This window comes from Conger conger, chromosome 3, assembly GCF_963514075.1.
Source record: "Conger conger chromosome 3, fConCon1.1, whole genome shotgun sequence".
NCBI classification, from domain to species: Eukaryota; Metazoa; Chordata; class Actinopteri; order Anguilliformes; family Congridae; genus Conger; species Conger conger.
Window position 1 is genome coordinate 7,371,872 of NC_083762.1, and position 22,982 is coordinate 7,394,853.

Sequence of the window (22,982 nt, forward strand, 5' to 3'; positions counted from 1 at the left end):
TAACTCATTACCTTTTATATAAATGCGCATCTCCTATAGATAAGATTTAGGATAAACGTATTTCATGGAAGTAGGCGTTCTTGGTCGAATGATGTTTTAAGGGAGTTGCGATGAAAACATTTGTGAATTCCTGCTGTATTGGACGGGTGTTCATCAAAACAAAATAAGGATCTAGCATTTTCCTTTCCCTTCAGAGTTGCATCTTTTCAACTAGCGTCTTGTATAAGTTAACTGTATACAGTAACATTTGGCATGAGTAAACTGTCTGGACAGTAAACACTGGCATATGAGCTGCCTAATCTCGCCTAGTTTTGAAGCTCAGTTGCTGCAATATGACTCATGTTCAATATGGCTTAATTTCAGCCATAAGCATGTTTATGCGGTTAGCGCGTGTTTAGTTATGAAACCGTCTAAAAGTGGATCCCTGTTAGCTGAGATAGCGAAGGGAGTGTGTAACTGGTTCACATTGGCTATTATTTTTTATTACTTACCTCACTTTGCAGAATTTATAAACCAGTTTCCTTGATGCGAATGTCACAAACACACACTTACAAAAAATGTTTTTACTCAATCGAACTCATGGCGTCCCACTTTTGTGAAATTATAATCTTTATAGATTTAATTAAAAACGAAGTGCTTTCCATTATCAATGCATTGCTGAGGGGGATGTATGGTCATTTTAAATAAATGTTTTCCGATCACTTGCAAATGACATTGACTTGTAAATAGTCTTAAAAGCTCAATCTACAACTCCTGAGGTACAACTCAATGCTATTGTTTCTCGTGTTCACCATGACAATAGTCACGCAACAGATTTAAATAAACGATTTGTGGAGACACATCCGGGTTTGTTGAATATCTTTGCATATCAGCACTTTAGCAACTAATTCCAGGTGAAATAACATAATTAACAGCACGCTGGTTTAATTGCTCTAGGCAACAAATCTACAGCTGTAGCATGATGGATACTGAGCAAGACTGATATTTGCGAACATGTTTTCGTCGTGCCAAAATGCGCCTTTTAATGTACAAATTAAGTCAATGTATTTTTATCAGTCATAAAACTATGATTCGCCACTTGTAATAATGGGGGACGTTTCCACCAAAGAACAGGACAGTTTTGATCTTACTTACCTAATAAGACCTAGGCTATTATGCCTATAATAAACAACAGAACTGTCATAGTTGTTTTGATTGAATAACCCCCATTTTAAAAAGAAGTCCACAGGATTGTCAAATGCTTTATGCCCAATTCACAGTTAATTTTTGTTCTTATTCATTCCCTCCTCAATATTTATCTGCAAAGCAAATGTAACGTAAAAACAAACACGACTAGTTATCATTAATATCAATGTCCAGACGTCTCATCAGAAATCCCATTGTCACTGAAACAATTTGTTCTTAGTTGTTAAAAAAAAAATAGACTGTCTGTTCATTGATTGTCAATGTTACAATGAAACATTCGTATCTGAACTGTTAGACGCACTTGATCCGTCGTGGGTCATCCATATTTCCTTTTACACCGGACCATCTTTTTCGAAATTACGAAATTATGTTTTAATTTATTATTTTATTAATGTATTTACCCATGTCTCTGCAGTAAGAAGTGGTGTTCTAATGCGGATGATTTGTTTGCTATCTGCAATGTTGAAAAAGTTGAACAATTAAACTTTTATATTCATATGAGTGCGGTCTAGGGAAGTAAACTTGATGAGTGTAATTGCTAATTGCTATATCGGTGTTATTGTCCAGTTTGAGAAAAATACATATCAGTAATGTTCTTCACCAAACCCGCGGTGTTTTGGGTTAAACCTACTCGCTTTAAAGCCCATTATAGTAGTCACAAATCGAGCATTCACGGAAAGAAGCTGAAAGAAGTTTAAAAGCACCTTATCACTTCAACTTTTAAAAGTAACCTATACAACCCTCAGCTCTAAATGGTAAATAAAACATTAGGCATAAGTATTACTAGTTCTCGTAATTAGTCATCAGAATTAGCCAACTATAGTTCCACTATGTTGTTTGTTCTGCTGCATATTTTGTGCCACCATCAAACAGGTATTAAAACGTTGCTTGAACTAATAACCCTTGTCGATATGTGCCTTGTATCAACTTAACTGTTTCAGTGTTGTAGATTTTTATTTAGTTTTTATTGTTTTTTATTTAATGCTCAATAACTAAAAAAGAGTGTGCAAGCATCATAAGTTTTGCGAATTTTGGATATTTTTACTTCCGAGTTCCAATTTTATTAGCATCATTATTTACAATAGGCCAGTAGGCCTATAGCATATATAGCTATCAACAATAAATACGCAATATACAATGCAAATTTTCGCACTGTATTATTTTTTTAAAACAGAAATAGGCCTATTAGTCTTCACACGCTGAATTAAACGTTGTTTAATATATCATAACACATGAGATACTATATTGCACATCTAGCACATATTTGTGGTCAAAACGAAAAACCCGACACACAAATTGGGGTAACGGTTTTTTTGTTTGTTTAAACTGATATAAGAATCAATGGGAGTTTATACGAAATCCATTGCCGCATAGCTTACGTGTAGGTAGGTATTAGTCGTCCGTTTGTATACAAGTTTCGCGTTAAGGTAGCTGCGCCAGATAACTTAGTAGTCACTGACTTCATTTGGATCACATCAACACGGTTGCGTGACAAAAACCGTTTTGAACCTGTGTGCATGGGTTTATCCTCTTAGACCGAGCTTCTCCGCTTAGCCAGCAAATGCTGTGTGATTGAGTAGGGCGAAAGGGGAGGTTGATAGCTGAGGGGAGCCGGGTAGTGTATAGCCGTCAGTCTGGGGGAAGAGATTTAATTTATTGAAGAAAACCACGTACTCGTATAAACGTGTATAAGAATGCATTTGTTGCGTAGCCTACGTTTACGACGTGTTCTTGTTTCTCAGACAATCTGCGTAGCCAGCATTGTGCGCACGAACAGAATTTATGAAGCATTGTTTTAAAAATGTCGCCTAATTGGTGCAAATACCTGCATCGCGCTGCCATGTCAGTTTGTTTGTTTGTTTATTTATTTATTTATTTATTTCGATGCAAGCAATCTGTACTGACAAAAAGCAATCCCGCGCTGTTACTATCTGAACTGTGGTCAACATCATTACTATCAAACCACAGCTCCCATAAGAACTGTTGCCACGTGACAGGCAGCGCTTTCTAATCCCTTTGAGAACCCGCAGAATGCAGCCTTTCATGTCTTGAAAAGAAAAAAAAAACTGGATCTTGGGATCTTATCAACGAACTTTTAGGTACATGCGCCAATAGCCTGATATTTTGATGTACTTCAGCAGTTTTCATCATCCTAAAAGATACTACAACTTTATTTACCAAGTTAAGATACAATTTTATCACGGCTCAGCGGGATACCCTGCGCCATCTTTCGACGTCATGAAGTTCGTCAGGGAGAACTTGAGCTATTCGGGTAAGGAAAAAAAGTATTCGAGGAAGATAATAGAACGCGCCTGCGCACGAAGTGGAAACAAATGGGGTTCAGATAAATTGTTAATACTGTTTATATTTGAAGATGGGGGTGGGTGGCTCCGTGGGGGTCGGACTGAAAATATGATAATATATTTTTATGCCGGGAACATTTTTCAAGCCACATGTATAAGGTCTAAAACATGTGACAAGAATAATAGGTGCGAAACGTCGAGAAAATGTCGTTTTTAGCTGTACCATCCTACACAGTAGGCTGGTAAATATGGGAGCTGGCGCCAGTTGTTTCAAATTTGAATGCAAGATTGACCTATATGCTTCCTAAAACATTCATTCGTGGATGTTTATGGCAGCACCTATTATATTTACCGAGGCTAGAAATGCTCACTCCGCAGTTAATGCGCCCATATTTATATTCTATTAAATTGAACAGAAAATATTAAATATAAAGGAAATCATCATATTGGCGAGCGTATAATCTGCCTGTAGCATATAAGCACATCTGCACATATGGAGTAACGTGAGTGCATATTTATCTTTTTTAAAAATTTAACACCTCTATTTTGTTTTCGATTGTATTACGATTTACCAATGGGGTAGGGCCTAAGGTTGTTTCTACACTGCGTGGGCACACATGACATAATCGTACACGCAAACGTATTCGTCGCTGTGATGCTCTCTCGTTACATCAGACAGCGTGAGGCACAATATAATATCAACAGTTCTGAACTTCTACATACCACGTTTCTGCTGCTCAAGTTTCAAAAAGTGGCCAGAAAGCTAAAAACATGAGTCATTTCGAGTTCTATAAGTGTATAGTTTCTTGGCGATGTTTTCTTTATAACTTTATTACGTTTCATGATAATCGCAGCAAAGAGTTTAGGTGTGCATCTCCCTTCGACCGAACGTGCGAAGAAAGCAGCAGTTAACGTTGGCAACAAAACTTTCCCTCCCTCTCTACAGAAACAAGATGCTAAGATGGCGCCTTCTCACTGTCAAGTTCAAGTCGACTGCCGGCTCTTTTACTGGGACATGTCTTTCAAACGAAGAACAAAATACTGTGGCCAGTAAATGGCAATTTAAATAAGAAATAACAAGTAGTTTTCACTTGGTAGTTTTATCATGGTTCATAATTTTAATTTCAGTCAAAATGTATGTTCACATTTCCTCATAAATAGTTTGTAAAACAAACAAACCAACAAACAATAAGGCTACTTCCAAAAAGTACAAGGAACCTTAGTCTCCTTTCACTAAATTCCGAATACGCGTAGTGTTATCATTTGCCTCAAATGTGGCACAGTGACAAAGTTCATCAAGTCAAATGTTTGCTCTTCAGGAATATCTTCGCGCGTGACCCATTTCCTCCAAAAAGTGTTACAACATCACATTCTAGTTGCTTTTATACATCAGAAATACATTCTGACACGACTCCAGGTCATGGGATGTCCAGGCGGTTAAAATAAAGTTTATTTCTTTTTTAAATTAAGGTATAGAAAATAGTATATAAAACATATATTCAGAAAATCATTTAAATAAGATTTTTTTTAATATATCGCTGTTACATACGAGGTACTCTTTCTTTTTTTGAAAGTAGTGCTGGTGGTTTGAAATCATTTTCATAAGCACAATATATTTTGTATATGCATAAGATTCAATTTGTAAAAATAGGTTACAATGCAATGTTGTAACTCTTTGTGCCACGTTAACACATTTTCCCTCATCTGGTATATCTATTTTTCTTCAGACTAGGTATGTTCATACAAACACGTTTGAAAGCTTATTCACATAAAACAAGCAAATGTGTAATTAACCCGTTCTATTTGTAACACCACATTACTTAAACACAATTTACACCCTCATTTTCACATAAGAACTACATTTAAAACAATGCAAGCTGACAGACAAAAACTTTTTTATTATTATTATTTTTAAGTTACTGTGCCGTGACAGTTTATTGTCGATGATGCATACATTGAAACACTTACTTGCATCTACAAAGACATTGGTGGCGTGGGACCATAAATAATGGACGACCATATTCGCTGGTGCGTTTGGGTATTTGACCCCAAATACTCATTTTGTTGTCACCTTTGTTTAGAATTTATGGCTGGGAGCTATATGCACTTCACTGCATAACATAGGATCTGTTTTATCAGAGTGCAACGGGGTAATGTGTATACATGGCTGCTAAGGGACTCCCCTAAACGCGCATAATGGGGTGATGTTTGTACAAATGAAGCCTATACTCCGATGCCAAAAGTAAACTAAAGTACAAAGAAATGTAACTAAAGGACAGAAAAAAATGTGTACATGACAGTTCGTCGTCCCACTAGATCATTTACTAGATCTGTTATACAGGAATATCAGTGGCCTCACAAGATAAACAGTGTCGATGGGAAATACAAAAACAAAACAGCATTATATAGACAAATGTCAATCCAGAATATTTATATAATTGCTATTTTTGAGATCTAAATAAGACACATTTATGTAAAAAAGATACAATCGTAATATGTGAACTTGAAATTTGATCATTTTATAATGTTAAGCTGGTTATGACCCAAAACTGTACATCATCTTGTTAGAAAACATTTCCATAAATAGCATTTCAGTTTCGGAACTTACTCTGGCAATTAAATTACAAATTGATAAATATGGCATCATGGATATGTATTTACATAGTTATTAACAAAAGGCAACGTTATATGCAACGGTAACAATCGTAATCTAATACCACATTTCTCCACCTGAAAACGGACTGACAACAGATTCGACCCCATCAAACAAGGAAAATACATTCACGAGTATATATTTATTTATTATTTATTATTTTTTGTTCAAGTTCAAGACAAGACTTTGGCACGTTTCTTAAGACTGTTTGAAGTTTTAACAATCAATTCAAAGGCGACATAAGCATCACCCTAATATAAAAGACCGTGAAAGATTCTTCCTTTTTCCCTTATTTTTAAATAATTTTTTTTGTGAAAAAACATAAAAATAAAATAATTATCTGCAATTTGAAAACTACAAAGGGAAAAAGCCTTTTAAATTTTTTAGAAAGAATGATTTTTTATTATTTTATGTTTTGTTCAAACTCGGAATAAAAGTCAAATTTCGAATCCTGAGAATGGAGAAGGCCTGCTGCTGGCTAGCGGACCTGCTATCTCATCTCCTCATAAATGTGTTTCCAATCCCATTATGTACACCTTGATGCGAGTGGTTTTCAAAGGTTCCTTAACCTTTTAGTCCACATCGAGAAGCTTGTTTTCTCAGTTTCAAACGTACCATTCATTAAAGTTGGGCGGAAGTCCGTCACTGTGCGCTGAAGTGTTTTGCACGGCTGATGGGGGTGTTTTTGTCGGGTCTTCAGTGTTCGTTGACACCAGAGCTGGCGGTGTGGACGACTCGTATCCAGAACTAGCAGCTGGCGAGGACTCTGAACCTTGAGACTCGTGCACCTACAAATACAACAGCAATATGTACACATCAGCAAATGTACTCTAATACTCCACGCAGTCGCCTGGTGTAAAACGGAATATTGAGGAGCAGCTTAACTGTTGCATTCTCCCAAACACTTTTGGAGCAACGAACGGGCGGCCTTTTTTTCATGTATCTTTATCATTGTATCACTTTAACTGACAAGCCGATGAAGACATTAGCAAACAAATTCAAAAAGATGGAGGGTGTTAATCGTTTGTGTATAGCCTGTTGATCTTGTGGAAATTCTGTTTTTTTTTTTTGTATGGGCAAAAACAATAACACACTGCCTACAGGAAAAAAATATTGTAATGTTACTCGGTTGTGGTTGTCTCTGGACTTCACCCACGTCAAATGGAAGAGTGAATTCGTAACACCTTCGTGCCCCAAAGCAGACAACGGTTAATTACCTTCATGTGTTTCCTGAGAGAGCTTGGATGTGTGTAGGACTTGTCGCACACTTTGCAGATGTACGGCTTGTCCGACGTGTGCACGTGCATGTGCTTTTTCCTGTCGCTGCTGTTCGCGAAGCGTCTGTCGCAGCCATCGAATTCACACTTAAACGGCTTTTCACCTGCAAGATAACAGACAGAGTAAATACACAGTCCCGTCCGTTTGTAGTATAGCCTCCTTCAGTGCATAAAGGGTCAATCGAATCCACCCGCCATAGTAGCCTACATCATATTTACTACGTGCTGAAGCAGTAAAATCTTTAACGGGTACATGTCTTGCGACTAGGCTACTCGGCACCATCTGACGAGTATATTCACACGGTTTTACGGCACAGCCTACACGTGTAATTAAACTTAGGAAATCGAACACACAATAAAATTCGCAGGAATGCGCTTTGATTTATTAAACAGCCCACATCGGGCAGTTATATAAAAGCTCGCTGATATTTTATTTGACACTGTGGTAAATGTAAATTCCATACATACACATCTAAATAGTGAAATAAGCGAAGCTATTTAAATGATATTATTTAATAGCTCACTTGTCTAAAAGAAATAAAAGGCTACCGCAGAAACGACGAAAGTGTTAATTTCATCAAAAACTTTTAGCGGAGGTAGACTAATAGCTAGGCTACTTCACAGTTCACACAACGGCCGTCCCCGGCTAATACACAAATTAAGAGTCTCAACAAAGCATTAGGCTTTGACCAAACATAGTAACAGCAGCTTTTAAAATGAGCGAACATCCATAGTCTTATTTAATACGAGTTAACTGTGTTAATATTATTTAAAAACAAGTTTACATCTGAAGTCGTGTTCGTCTAAGCCTCCTATGTGCAAACCATATTAAACAAGCTCGTAAACAACAAAATAATCCAGGCCTCAAATTTCCCCCAACAAGTCGTACAAGAGAGTATTCGTTAGCACCGATCTCGCTTTAGTAATAGCACGAAATGAAAATATATTTTTGCTTTTTTTACCTGTATGCGTTCTTTTGTGAATTTTTAAATTTTCCGATCTGGCAAATATTTTTCCACAGCCAGGGAAAGGGCAGGGAAATGGTTTCTCCCCAGTATGCACTCTGATATGGTTCACGAGTTTGTATTTGGCCTTAAAAGATTTCCCTTCTCGGGGACAGTCCTCCCAAAAGCAAATGTGGTTACTTTGTTCGGGACCGCCAACGTGCTCCATTGAGACGTGTGTCACCATCTCGTGCATTGTACTGAAAGTCCTGTCGCAAGTCTTTTTGGGTCGGTTCATCTGGTTCTCGTCTATCCACTTGCATGACATTTCTTGTTTAATGGGCTGCCTCATGTATCTAAAGAAAGCCCCAGGACCATGGTGTGTTGGTACGTTCATCCCCATGTTCATGTTGATCGGGTGGTTGTAATTGTGCAGCTGGGCAGCTCCGTATGGATCCGTCCTGGGGCTGGCAACCGGGCGGTAAGGATCAGGTCTTCCAAAAATGTCCCCGCGTAAACCCAGATGCATTTGACTGTTGACTACATGTCCACTTGGAGAAGTGTGGCTCACGGTCTGCTCATGTAACCCAGGAAACAACAGATGTCCCGGGTTTTCCGAGATTCCAGGGGGTCCGTGCAGACTGCCTGCCGAAGCACTAAAGATCCCATGCTGGGCACTCGCTGCTGCGGATTCGCCAATGCCTGCGCCCCGGTTTCTGAACAAAAAGTCCCGAGTTGTATTGAAGGCTCCACCGCCATACGAACCCACCTGCCCGCCGTGGTGGTGTCCAAGGGCAGCTGCGTATCCGGAGGCTTGTGGTGTGAACGCGGAGGTTTGGCTGGAAGCTAGATCGTGAGTTACGGGGCTAAGTTTGAACGCTGCGGAATGGGGTGAATCTCCGAAGGGATTCAGCCCTAGAGCTGAGTCTCTGTTCCCTATATCATGGTGTCTTGGCGTTCCGAAGCCCCCAACTCCTAGAGCCGAGAATTGAGGACCGCTGTCAAGGAGCATAGTCATTGGAATCAATTGACGAAGTAAAACGAGGGAAAAAGACAAATAACAATAAACCCAGGCAAGCGACGTTCTGTTAAACAATGTAGAACTGTAATTCACTTTTGCTTGTTTTTGTTCAGAAATTAAATGCAGAATGTAAAAAGAACGAAAATAACTGGAATGCCAATCCTTCTCACAGTAACCGGGGGAGAAAAAACTCCTGCAACAGATCCTTGAGAAAGAGGATCAAACTTTCCCCCCCTCTCCAAGCGAATGATGTCCTTGGACTGATAAAGTCAATCACTCACTGCTTGCACATAAATGAGCTCGGGAGGCAGCTCTGCGTTATCCAATGAGAGCTGCACTCCCTCCTTGGCACGTGACCGCAGTGGAGCGAGTTAATTGGCTAGCTGTATGTTGATTGGCACAGTTGAGTATTGAAAATGGCAGTTTATTTCAACGCTTCAATTTGATTGGTCAGCCGAAGCATTATTTGCAGGTAAGGGATACGGGATATTGTCGCGCTTTAATAATTGTCCCTTGTATGTTTCCAGTTACAAACACGTCAGCTGACTTGTATACATACTATTCAAAAAGTTATATTTAGATATGTACCTAGATTTTGCCTCGTTTTGTTTTTTAAGTTAGTCTATATGACTAGTTTGAAATGCAGTGTAGGCTACATATAGGCTAATATATAAAATAAACGAGTTCTATCCGCACAGCTTTGATTAAAACCACAAAGCTGACCGTTTCTCTGACATTACTAATTTTGAAGCTTTTTTCTGACCTTTCGAATCTGTAGGCTAACATCCACCAATGCTTCAAAAAATGTCCCTTGGTGTAGGCTACAAGGCAAGCTATAAAACACGCAAGCCACGTGAAATATTGGTAAGTTGAGAGCAATAAAACCAGTAACTTCTTGACCTTAAAATGGCACTGATTTTCAAATCCCTTGCCATCTTGTTTTAGCTTTAACATTTGCTTTTAGCCTACTCATGTGTATGCCATGTGTATTCGTCAGGTATTCATAATTTTAATTTGTGTACAAATCACAAATTCATAAATTCAATTCTGAAGAAGTTATTAAAATAGGTTTTCATAAACCAGTTATTTTAATAGATACAGTACCACAGGGTGGGGTGTGCTAATCAACTTGAAGGAATGCAGTGCTGTCTAATAGTTTAAATTGATTTTAACATGCAAACTAGCACTTTTCTTGATCGTTTCTCGATTCTCTGTAAGTATTCATTTGAGTAGCCTACTTACTAGGTTATATATTTCGTAATTAGTAATATTTTATAAATGTATCGTCGTTTATGTATGTTTGGTAGAATTCCCAAATGTGCTTTCTTTTCAGTCGCGCGAGGTGGGGAGTGTAGGGGGCGGAATTTTATTCCAAAGCCCTATAGGGCGTAGAACGTAAGAATAAAAGACAGAAAGAAAGATGGCAGTAATTGTAATATGCTCAGATTTTTGCCAAGCCCCAAAACCCCGCGCTATTGAGCGAGTTTCACAAGGCTGCCGCCGACTCGCTGCAGGAAACGTAAAATCTGATCAAGTTCAGAGACGCGTTGAGTGCTTCAAGCAGCGCTTTATAACTCCAAGCCTTTCACGTCCCCCCTTTCCCTGCAATCTGTCCCGGGAAGGAGTTCACATTCTTTATTTTAGAGATCTGGGGAAAAGAAAAAGAGAACATTTTTTCAAATCAGTAGTCCATTGCACATTAGTCCTGCACCTACCACGCATTCTTTCCTACAACATATTCTTCGAGAATAGTCTTATGTTATGAGGTGAGTTAACTGTCATTTCATTTGTAGCTAATATTTAGCTGCTTTTGTATTTTTGGTTAATTAAGTTATTTAGCCTTGTTTATCGATATTACGGTAGTTCTGTTCCAACATAAAGGAGCCACAGACCAGTTAGCAGTAGGATGACTGGATATACACAATTTATATGGTGAATAGCAAAGTTTAACCGGTTATAATACGGAGATGCTTTATCATGTGCCTGGCCTGCGAAAAAGTGGTCCATTTAAAAATATATATTTATTAGGAACCATGTGTCTAGTATATTAGTTTTGATAACAATCAGTTAATCTGTCAACTGCTGTGAGAAGTTTTGCACTATTCTTCCATTTATTGCGTCGGTAATAACTTAAAGGAAAACGAACAGATATACCACATATTTCTCTCTCGCTCTCTCGCTGTCTTTCTCACTCTCTTTCACACACACGCACGCACACACACACACACACACACACACACACACGGAGAGAACATACAAATTTGGCGATAAATACACTGGGAAGTCTTAACGCTGCAAAATTTATGGCGACCTTCCTGAACTTTCACAAGTGACAGGCAGTTAAGTTTTCTTAACTTTTCCTCTTCCATATTTTATTGGCTTGTTGAAACGAAAGGACTCACTAGGGTTATTGTGTACGGTATGTTCACAGTCAGGAGTGTAGCTATAAAATAATTAACGACAAGAAGCACGTGCACTGTTGTCTCTATAACAAGAAAGCATAATTCAATTAGAGCATCAACTAGCTATTCTGCTCTATTAGGGGTCTGCAGTTGCGGACTATATAGGGCAAACCAAGGGCAGTGACCTTTGGCAGCAAAATAGGCCCCGTGTTGTTCCAGGTTACTGTCTTCAGAAAATAATCTAAAGCAACTGTTGCACAGCAAAGAGCCCAGCGCATATTATGGGATATCATAAAACAGCCTATTCTCCCGATGTTCTTGAATTTCAGAGCAATACATTCCTCCAGATGTCCGGAATGTGGCGGTTGTGCAAAACAGCCACTCGGTTGTGCAAAACAGTTTTTCCTTCCCTGTTTCTTTAGTGCGTAAACTTTTGTATTTTAAGTTATACAACAACAACAACAACAACAACAACACCAATAATAATATTAATAATATTAATATTAATAATAATAATAATAATAATAATAATAATAATGATGATGATGATGTATGGTCCTTTATTGTACCTCCTTAGAGGTAGCTTACCTTAACTTACCTTATATAATGTGAATGCATTCTGTCATACGATGACGAAGCATTTGTATTGCACGTAATGAAAAAAGCTCTTATACTGGGTGTGGTGTCTACCTAGAATGGCAAGATGGGTCAAGTAGTATAAATGTTCTCTTAAATACAGATACTAATCGTACTATTACTATGACTATTACTATTACTACAACTAACAGTTCCAATGGCAGCAGAAACAACAATAACAATACCAACACCAACAAAACTATTACTGCTACTACTACAAATGCAAAATAGCAATTCAATTATTATATACGCCTATAATTATTATGAAGTAATTCATTCTTATCATGGTAATATTATTATTATTGATTAATAGGAACAATATCCCCGAGAATTACAAGTCTCATAAAGCAGTGATGAATGAAGTTATATTCTATTCACCCCGCAGTGTAGAATCTCTTGTTGTAATGTTTTACATGACGCCCATAGACTGATAAAAATGATTTTAAAAATAGCCTACTATTCATGTGGATACAATTTAGGATAACGTGTGTAAATATAATAAAAGTCATTCCTCCTTCATCATACAATGCCCATTAGAACTTAAAATATGCGACTTTGAAAACGTTTTTATGTAGAATAGTTGTTTCCAGTTGTTTCCCATGCATGTCCGTAATTAGTTCACGAACAAAATAAGATACTTCACGTAAGTCATTTTGTGCTCACTTTTCGTTTTAAAGGCACCTTTTCAAACACACATGTCTTGACTTTTGCCATAAAAGATAAAGAGATTCGCTAAATGGACTTACCTGCAAGCTGAGTTCAGAGTAGGCCTATATTCTATCTTCACGCACGTGTCCTTGGATGTATTTTTTTCATTACATTTGACAGCCCGGTGCTCATAAATTATATTTAGCAAAATTGCGCTTGTTTAAACACACGAGTGGAATGTGTTTATTTGTTCATACGTCGGCTCTGTGATTCATATTTAACGAAACGTATCTTAGTACTGCGTTGGAGTGATGACATTTTTATTTGTGGAAGGATGATGAGGCCTACAGAATGTCTATTGCCTTGAGCATGCGCAAAAGCTTTCTTGGAGGTAGTCGGAGTTGAATGGAGTGGTAATAAAAGGTGGCACGTTAAAAAGGCTTTACTTTTTATCCTTAGCATTCGTTATCCAGTTAGTTGTTAATATCCTGCACTATCTTCTTCCCTGGCATTACTCATACATACAGTAAATTAAATAAATAAGTGAATATGATCAGATATTGCATCGGAATTATACACCGCGAATAGATAAGCAGCGGAACAGATAGACTATATCAAGCAATAACAATGCATTTTAAACTGCATAATTCACATGCAGTTACTAAGTCAAACATGTGCAGATCCGTAATAACAAGGAAACGAATTGTTTGGGTTGTTTTTACAATACAAAGTGTATTGCGCGTTTATGTGCTCAGATTTACTTCAGAGGAAATAATTTTCTCTTCCACATGGCTGAAATCAAAATATGAATGACTAGTTATGGATAATACGTAGGATATACCAGCATGAAACCTAGTTGCATACTGTATTTCCGAATTTCGTACTGCTAGAAGGCGCAGACTCTACAGGTTTATTTCTAAAGAACTTCTGCACTGCATTTAACCCACTCGTTACTCAACGGAAAAATACAATGCTATACACTCTCCGCAGTTTCATAGACATTTCCAACAAACGATTTTTCGTTTAATAAACAGCATTTTTTTAAAGCAAGACAGTACAGTGTGACTGCTGATACACTTCTGATGGAGAAACTCGAAGAAATTGTGCTCGGCACTATGTCTATTTAAAGAACGAAGAATAAATGAATGATTGGCTAGATTGATTATCTGAATTACATATGTCTGTTGTGCTCTCTTCCTGTTGCTCCTATTTCTCAGACAGTCTTGATGTTCCAGGCGATCCAGCGATATTTCCGTCAGATTTTCAAATTATTTGTGCATGTCATTTTAAGGAACGGGTATATTGAAGTATAGGCTAGTATTTGTTTGGTGAAACTTATTGTCAATTATTGCCTGCATTGAAAAATAGTACGTTTGTATTTACTTTGTTTTTCAGCATCTTTGCTTTGTGAAATGTACGTATGACATTTAAGTTTTAAATCAATCATCGATTCACATCAATTTACTTACGACTCAATTACTTTTCTGAGTGGAAATGTCTAAAAATGCCAACTTCAAATTGTAAGGCAACTTCACGTCTTAAATATACTCAACTTTTAGGTACAGCAATTTGCCTTAAAATTTAGAATAAAATCAAAAAATATACAGTCTTTATATATACAGAGAGAGAGAGAGAGAGAGAGAGAGAGAGAGAGAGAGAGAGAGAGATTCATTTTAGGTTACCACATGCCATGGGTGTGATGCTTAATATCTATGAAGGTACACAGGTTAACCATACAATCCAGAATATAAAAAAAGTAATATAGAAATCCGATATGTTTCATATTTTAATATAGTTTTGTCTTGCCTGTTGTGTCCTGGTTCACTTCGACGCGTTGTGGATATGGATATGCATGCGTTGTGTGGGTGTGTTGGGTGTGTACCGTGCATTACGCTCCAGGTGTATTAATGCCCTCGTGTGAGTCAGCTGCCGTCCCAACAAGGCCTTCGCCAGAAAAGTCACTTTAAGTCTGAGGCACCTTTTCTGTGCGCAATCTATCTAGCAAACTAACATGTCCAAGGTGAGAGGGCAAACTGGCGCGAATGCTCAGGAGCATTTTAATTACCTTCGAATGGTTATTAAGGCTAATGGGCTGCTTGCGTGCAGATATCGCCACGTTTATGTCTGTCAACAAGCCTCATCCGTACACCCCATTATCAGTCTTGTGATGTTATGCCATTATAACAGTAACTGCTTTTTGTATCTTGTTAAATAAAAGTGTCATGTGTCACTGAGACAACATATACATTCTTACTTTCTTGTTCACACACACACACACACACACACACACACACACACACACACACACACACACACACACACACACACACACACTACACCACACCAACAATGTTTAACTTGTACACTCTCAGAAAAAAAATGGTTATTTGGCTTGTCTCCATTGATGAACCGTTTTTTGTTCTTTATGGAACCCTCTATCATAGGTGTGAAGTGTGAAAGCTGCCGGACAAAGAACCATTTTGCCTGACAAAGAGCCCTTGAACTACATAAGGTTCTTCTATGGAATCAGAGGGTTCCTTTTGGAACCTTTTTTTCTTTCTGAGAATATCCATTGAAAGCACTTGGTGAATGGTGACATGATGACCACACATTTGTTTTACTTTTTACATTTTCTCTACTTTTTACTTTTATTGTTTCAAAATGTATAAATGTAACGAACCTGGAAGACAAAGAGACATTTTCCCCTAATAGACTGAACATTCAAATCCGGAAGTTTGCAGAGGTGTGACGAACATTTTATTTATTTTTTTGGAAGAGAAAAGGCTACAATAATAACCAATAGTAGCATCTGTATAAATTGACGCCTTTAAAAACATTTAACTGAATGAAACACTTAGGAATGATTCATTCTCATTGGTATGAAGATTCATCATGTTAATTGTGTATCAATTCATTATTTGTCTACACACACACAAACTTGCTTATTTTTTTGGAATATAATTTCATGTGCACTAAGTACGCTTCTGTATACATGTGCATTTTATAAGCTATTGGATTGTTTGATTACTTTTTTTTCTTACACCGAAAAGAAGAAACTGAATTGCTCCGCCGTAATCCGTTTCATTAGATTGAATCTTTCACACTTGAAATATGCTTGATGAACCTCTAGACTACAAACTTCTCTCCAGACCAGTATGATCTAGTAAATTATCGTATAAGATTTTAAGCCTTTAGAAAAAAAAAAAAATTGTTATCTGGTTTCAGCAGAATCGGTCTCCCCTGGGCCCTATACAAATGACCAGTAAAAACTAAAATCGTAGCATGGTATATTGGCAAAGGAGAAAGTAGACGTACCTGCTATTTTTTAATTAGTTAAGATGATCATGACCATAACCATAAATCGCATTCAACAGATATTCTGGTAAATACCCACCTGGGTACGCCCGTAGGGTTGGTCGTGACCTTAGTAGGAGTGAAGCATGACTGATGTCCCAGGATATCATGCAATGAACTTAAAGTTGACCTTTTATTACCACACTTTGTGAATACAGTCAATAACAGGTTGGCATTCAGAAATACTCATTTTCATGTTTCACTGAAACGTTGACAAACTTGTTGATACATTCAACTTCAGGTGGGCTGTCACTATTTTGAGAATTCAGAAGTTAAGATGACGTAGATGCATCTTATCTCCCCCGTTTTTTGTTAAATTGGCAAACAAATGCCCCGTAAATATGGATTTCATCCGTCCAATCGATTCTATGCATAGTGTAATCATGTCTTCCAGGAGATCTTCACCGCGAGACACTCATGCCTCCGCACGCGCGCGCGCGCACACACACCCACACACACTCTCTCTCACACACACCGCACAGAGTATTCGTTTCGATTAAGTTGCTTGCAAGAGTAGCATGGTCAACTGGTTGAAGGATTACTGAAGAAGTACAGAACTGTCGTAACGGACAATAGTGAGGTCACTTAATCAAAACCTAAGCCTTTGACCATAAAATGAGAAACAATATAGCTTTTTCATTTTTGAAGTCATTTTAGCTGTTTTAGATTTTGGTTCCATGTCGCTACAGTATATACAGTCAGTTTCGCTTCGTTTGAGTTTAGTGTGAACATCTTGGTTAAATTAAGTCATGATCCGACAGGACGGAGCAACCTAATCTCTGAAGAGTTTCCGTAAAATGTGTATAATGATATAAACACACCCACGCAAACACGCACATACACACACACACACACACACACACACACACACACACACACACACACGCACATACACACATACACACATACACCAACAAGAACAAAAACAACAACATGTACACGCAGGCTATAATATACACACAATAACGTGTGCACGGATTATGCTTGCAAGCGAAATAGTAGTTTTGTATGAAAAGGCGAATTTGTTATTACTGTCTGAACTGGGGTCGTATTGCTTTCTGGATTATATTAAACCACGCCCTTGCTATGGGCTGTAAAACCATGCTATCGCAAGAACGTTCGGAGGTACACTAGACTTCACATTTCTCCCATTGCAGCCGTAATAGCGCATGAGTATGCAGTGTGTGCAATGGGAAACAGGCAGGAATGTGTGGATTTGGGAAAATGTTTGATTTTTTAATGAGAGGCAAAGAGCTACCAGCATTTGTTGGTGTATAGGCGGCACATTTCAAAGAATTTTCTTCGCAATATTCGAAAACGGAGTCGTGGAGCGAATGCATGCGTGTCCCTTTTAAAACAAACCAAGTTCCCGTCAATCATACCGAATTCCAACCAATCCCAAAGCGCTCCATTTTAAAAGCAGGTCTTGCCTGCTGTGCTTTTATATTGCACCATGACCTGTTTCGAAGCATTTTTACTACTACGGTTATTGCCACAAATCAAGAGGGCAAAGTAAACGGCATGGGACTCGCACCAACTTTAACCGACTTGAGTATGGTTCCTGTTCGTTCTGGGAAGTTCAGGGTTAGGAATTTCACATGCAGATGATACACAGCGTGGATAATGGAAATGCGACTTCTAGGTAAACCTTAGGCATAAAACAGGTTGATTTTGCAAGTCCACATCCAAACCCACAACAAAACATGACAAGCCTCCCGAGGTTCGCTGGCTGCCCTCTTTCCTGCGTCTACCCCGGGGAGAGCAATACTGAACCCAGCGTGGTGCTGCCACCTTTGGCAGGGGAGCACATGGGACACCCCACTGGCAGTTCCTTAAAACTCTGCCCCTCGCACAATTTAGGAGACTACCCCGAGACAAGGTCCAGCACATATGCTGACTATTCCGTCCCCCATCCTGCAGACTCGGGATACTCCAGCTACCGGTTAGAACAGAGTCCTAGGGGCTTCATCGGTGGCGCCAACCTTCCTGGAACAAGAATGCCACCAGTCACTGATCAACTCGTACCAAGATCTACCCAACATGGCGGAATTGGAAGGTATCGTGACCTTCCCGGCTATAGAGAAGGCAGGAGCCACGCGATTTTCACTGCGTATCAGGAGCAGGCCCATGGCTCCTCCGACGCCACCCGAGACTTCAGCGGCCAAGTGATGTTGAGTCTGCCCGGGGATATTCTCACAAGAACGCACCCGTACGGCCAGGCGCTCAGTGGCCCAAGAGGCAGCGGCCAACAACTAGTTACCCAGTTCCTGGATCTCTACAAGCCGCTGAACATGGCCATACAGCGCGGGGGCGATGCTTTCTTCAGGTGCTCCAGGCAAGACCTGAAGCGCGAGCTGGTCTGTAAGTGGATGGACGGCCAAAATGGGGCCGGGAAGCAGCCGTGCTCGAGGACATTCGGGACCATGTATGAGCTGGTCACCCATGTAACGGTGGAGCACGTTGGGGGACCCGAGCAGTCTGAGTACGTTTGCCACTGGCAGAGCTGTCCCAGAGAGGGAAAGCCGTTCAAAGCCAAATACAAGCTGGTGAACCACGTCAGAGTCCACACTGGGGAAAAGCCATTCCCATGCCCCTTTCACGGCTGCGAGAAAGTTTTCGCAAGATCAGAAAATCTCAAGATCCACAAGAGAACGCACACAGGTTGGTAAATAATAATAATAATAATAATAATAATAATAATAATAATAATAACAACAATGTTGCTACTCTTCTGTATTTCATGGAAGTGAAGTTGACAGCAGATGCCTTTTAGTCTAGTTTTCTCTGCGTCTAGCGAGTTTATTTTTCATGAACACATTCAGAATCAACAACATGGCTTTTTCAATTACGGAAACTTTGGAAAAATATTCTCAATGGAATAATGTTTCTTGCAATACGTTTTAGGTTATTTTAAGTAAACTAAAGCGATTACGCGAAAGTACTTGATATTATTGTAGGGTATTAAGTCATTCTTTTACACTTATAAACTGACGTTTGTGATTCTATTGGCATCAATTGCATTCGAATTTACGTTAACACAATTAATACTCCATCCCCAAATCATTTTAAAGTGCAGTTACGAAAAAAAGACTTTTTAATAACTTAAAAAGTTTCAGAGAAGTAGGCACTTGTGATAATCTTGGAACCATTATGCAGAAATATTTGAAGTGACCGTGTTATCCATGTTGTTCGGCAGTTTTAGATAATGGGTGAAACTTTTACTGACACTTGATTATTTACTATTTAAATAATTTACTATTCTATCAATGCGCTATTTTACTCTCATTATTATCGTTAGTAGTTGTATTGTTAATCGATAATCTCCTGGTATTTCAGAAAATTTCATATCACATGTATCCACAATACCTAATGGTAATTTTGAATATAAGATTTCAATGAAATTGTTCTTTTGAATTAGCCCAAACTTCGGAATCTGTTCCTGTGAGTTGCAAATAATTACACATTAGTAGTGTTCGAGAAACAGGTAGCTGTCATTCTGAAAAGCATTATTGTAATAGTGTAATGATTCTCTGTGCCGGAACTCCTCCTAGAGAGTGCGGCCCGTAATTATTTTAGTTCCCTTCTCATTCCGAGTCAGTTTAGCCAAGAAAGTAAAACAAGGGACACCGGAGAGCTGTGACGTAGCAGTTACGCCTCATGCAGCCCCGGCTTGGGGTAAACTCACACTATTTTGCTGCGCTCCCACAGGAACAAGGCTGCAACTGCTTAGAGAAAGTAGTCGACGACAAGGCACATTTGCTTTATTGTTAAATACAGTCTGTGAATGCAGTGACATATTTAAATGCAGTTTATTAACCAGGGGGAATATGTAACAAGGACAAGACGTTAAATTAAAAAACATCTTGAGGAGATACAAAGAAAAAAAGAAAGAAAAAAAAGAAGGCCAAATGTCAAACGGAATGCGCATGGACGCATAAACTGGGAGATAAAGCGAAATGCTTGAATGAAAAAGAAAAGGAAGAAATAGGTCCTGGATTGACTCGTTTTGACAGCTTCAGTGCCTGTACTAAACCAGAGGTCCTATCCAACAGAGTAGAGGCTTTACATGAGTTATGATAGTTGTTATGTAGTTGCCATAGAACCAACTGTATATATAACAAAATATATACACATACTCACACACACATGCACACACAAACACACACATAAACATGTATATATATGCAAAACCTGTGTATGAAATTAGGCAACCATTCAGTGTAACAGGTTTTTCTCATGAAGTGTATCTACTTCTGATAGGATTCATGCAGGTATTTGTTTTCTGCTGCTATTGAAATGTGCCATTATGAAGAGAGTAATACAGTTCTAATGCTACATTGCCATCAAGCCTGAGTTCATTGATTGCTGAAATGCACTGCTACCTTGGCTTAGATGCTATAACGTAACACCACAATGACGTTACGGAGATAGCGTTTAGTGGCTAGTTTAACAAAAGTCAAAACATTGATTGCATAATTTCTCAACTGTACATTTAATAAATCTGACATGTCATGTTTTAGACCGCCATTATTATGGAAATTATGCAAAATATACTGCAGTTATTGGAATGCTATGATCTCTTGCTTGTAGTATGATGGAAAAACATTCTAAATTTTTCTCTTCCACAAACCCACAAAACGTCGAGAAATTCTCAAAATGTCGTGTCAAAATAAGTAGAAAGGTTGAATTAATTCGGGCCTTTTGGCCTATGTATTTCATCAGTCAATACTTCTTCACATAACAGGCCATTTCTCCCTCCTCTGTACGTTTAGGTGAAAAGCCGTTTAAATGTGAATACGAGGGCTGCAATCGGAGATTTGCAAACAGCAGTGACCGGAAGAAACACTCTCACGTGCATTCCAGCGACAAACCCTACATTTGTAAGATCAGAGGGTGCGAGAAGTGTTACACCCATCCCAGTTCCCTTCGCAAGCACATGAAGTTACACTGCAAGGCCTTCATGGCGAAAACCAGCGAGGGGTGTGGGGATGACAGTGAGCACCTTGCCGAGGTCACGTCACCCGAAGTAACGGATCATCAAAGTGCAGGCTCCCCTAAAGCGACAGTGACGCGCACACTTCTGCCTGCGACCTCGCGAGATTCATTATCCCCGAACGCTCGAAACGCTTCTACTCTGTGCCCACGCGTCCATCATTCATATGACAACAGTTTGGACTATTCTACGCATAGGTCACCGGCTCTCTTGGACCCCCTGCTGTTACAAAGGGGTCACTTTAGGACGGAGTCGGCACCATACTCATCCAACCAGCCGGGTCACAATTTCGCCCAGAGCCACCGGCCTTTTCATACCGGCTCGCCTCTCCAAAAAAGTATCGTCAACGGATGGTACACCTGTTATAAGGGTTCAGAGTCTTTCTCGCCAAAGCTGTGTAACGATGATGTATAGCCTGCTTAATAATATAATATATATTTCATTTATGGTTGGATTTGTGGTCATTTGTGCGTGGAATCAACAAAAATGGGCGAGGATTTTTCATGTCTGTGAAATTCTCAATATCAGATTGTAATATTAATAAAAAATGCACGCCTCACTGTATTTTAAAATGTTGTTGTATGGATAGTCTTCGTGGGTAAAGATGATGGAACTCAACGCATCACGTGCAATTTATGACCGACAAGCTTTAACTGGTGTATAGCGCGGTTTTAACATGTAATTAAGCTGACATGTCACCTTTTAAAATCATATTTAACCCGTTTTCCTACACGTCCTCTTTGGGTCATCGGGGTTTATTGAAGACGATTGTTTAATAGCAAGTGAAGACAAGTCGCAGTTTTTGAGAAACAAATAAGCATACTCTTAATTGTTATTTATTACGCTTTTTTTGTACATAACCAACAATGCTTAAAACAAAAGGGGAGCACATGTAATTGTATTGTGTTCAGTGTCTTGCTGAAGGTCTAAACTGGCTAATTTATCACTGAAAGAAAGTGGCATCGTATTTAATATAATAGGATAATATCAGTCTGCCAATATTTTTAGACTGAAACAAGATGCCTGAGTTTATTGTAGACTCTCTTTGTATCGCCAAGTTAATTTAGTAGGCTAAATAACGTGGATGGATGGGATATGTAAATGTAATCATGTCTGTAATTTAATGTAAAAAATAAATTAAAATCGTGTTTTAATCACCAGCATTAAGACGTCAACTGACTATATTTTGCCGAAATATTCAAGATCACTGCAAATTATATTGCAGCCCTATATGGGCGAATACCTGCTATTTCAGTTCATTTCTTTACGCGTAGGCTATATGATGTATAGCACCGGTATATGACATTAACGATGGGACAAGTGGAGCCATACATGTTCAGCGTTAGATGTCCTCTTACAGGCCCATATGGTCCGTATTGGACTCATATGCGGTCTGTTCGACTTGAGTTAACACTGAACATTTTAACTGTGTAAACACAAACTGGACTCTTGCTATGCCATACGCTGTGGGCATTAGAGTGGGGTTGGATGTGGATGCTCTACTCGAGGCGGCGCGCGATTTACGAGGAATCTCCCTGCCCCCAGCGCAGATATTTACGTGTTAGC

At 38.9% G+C, this 22,982-nt stretch overlaps 2 protein-coding genes across 3 annotated transcripts in view; one reads left to right on the forward strand and one right to left on the reverse strand.

Annotated features, from left to right (window-relative positions):
* Positions 1-22,579, forward strand: part of zic6 (zic family member 6) — a 54,690-nt gene extending 32,111 nt beyond the window's left edge. Inside the window, exons 1-2 of one of the 2 annotated variants that reach the window (XM_061236688.1) lie at positions 18,040-19,084; positions 21,196-22,579. In XM_061236688.1, the coding sequence (XP_061092672.1) occupies positions 18,127-19,084; positions 21,196-21,830 (1,593 nt within the window). In that variant the 5' untranslated portion in view covers positions 18,040-18,126 and the 3' untranslated portion in view covers positions 21,831-22,579. Of the gene's footprint in view, positions 1-18,039; positions 19,085-21,195 lie in introns of those variants that run through there. The other variant, XR_009708375.1, reaches the window with a different exon arrangement.
* Positions 4,584-9,652, reverse strand: zic3 (zic family member 3 heterotaxy 1 (odd-paired homolog, Drosophila)). Its single transcript, XM_061235477.1, has 3 exons — positions 8,381-9,652; positions 7,359-7,522; positions 4,584-6,929 (listed from the first exon to the last, which is right to left on the reverse strand). Exons 1-3 carry the CDS (start codon positions 9,378-9,380, stop codon positions 6,747-6,749), a joined length of 1,347 nt encoding a protein of 448 aa, XP_061091461.1. The 5' UTR covers positions 9,381-9,652; the 3' UTR covers positions 4,584-6,746.
* Positions 22,580-22,982: the final 403 nt, after the last annotated feature.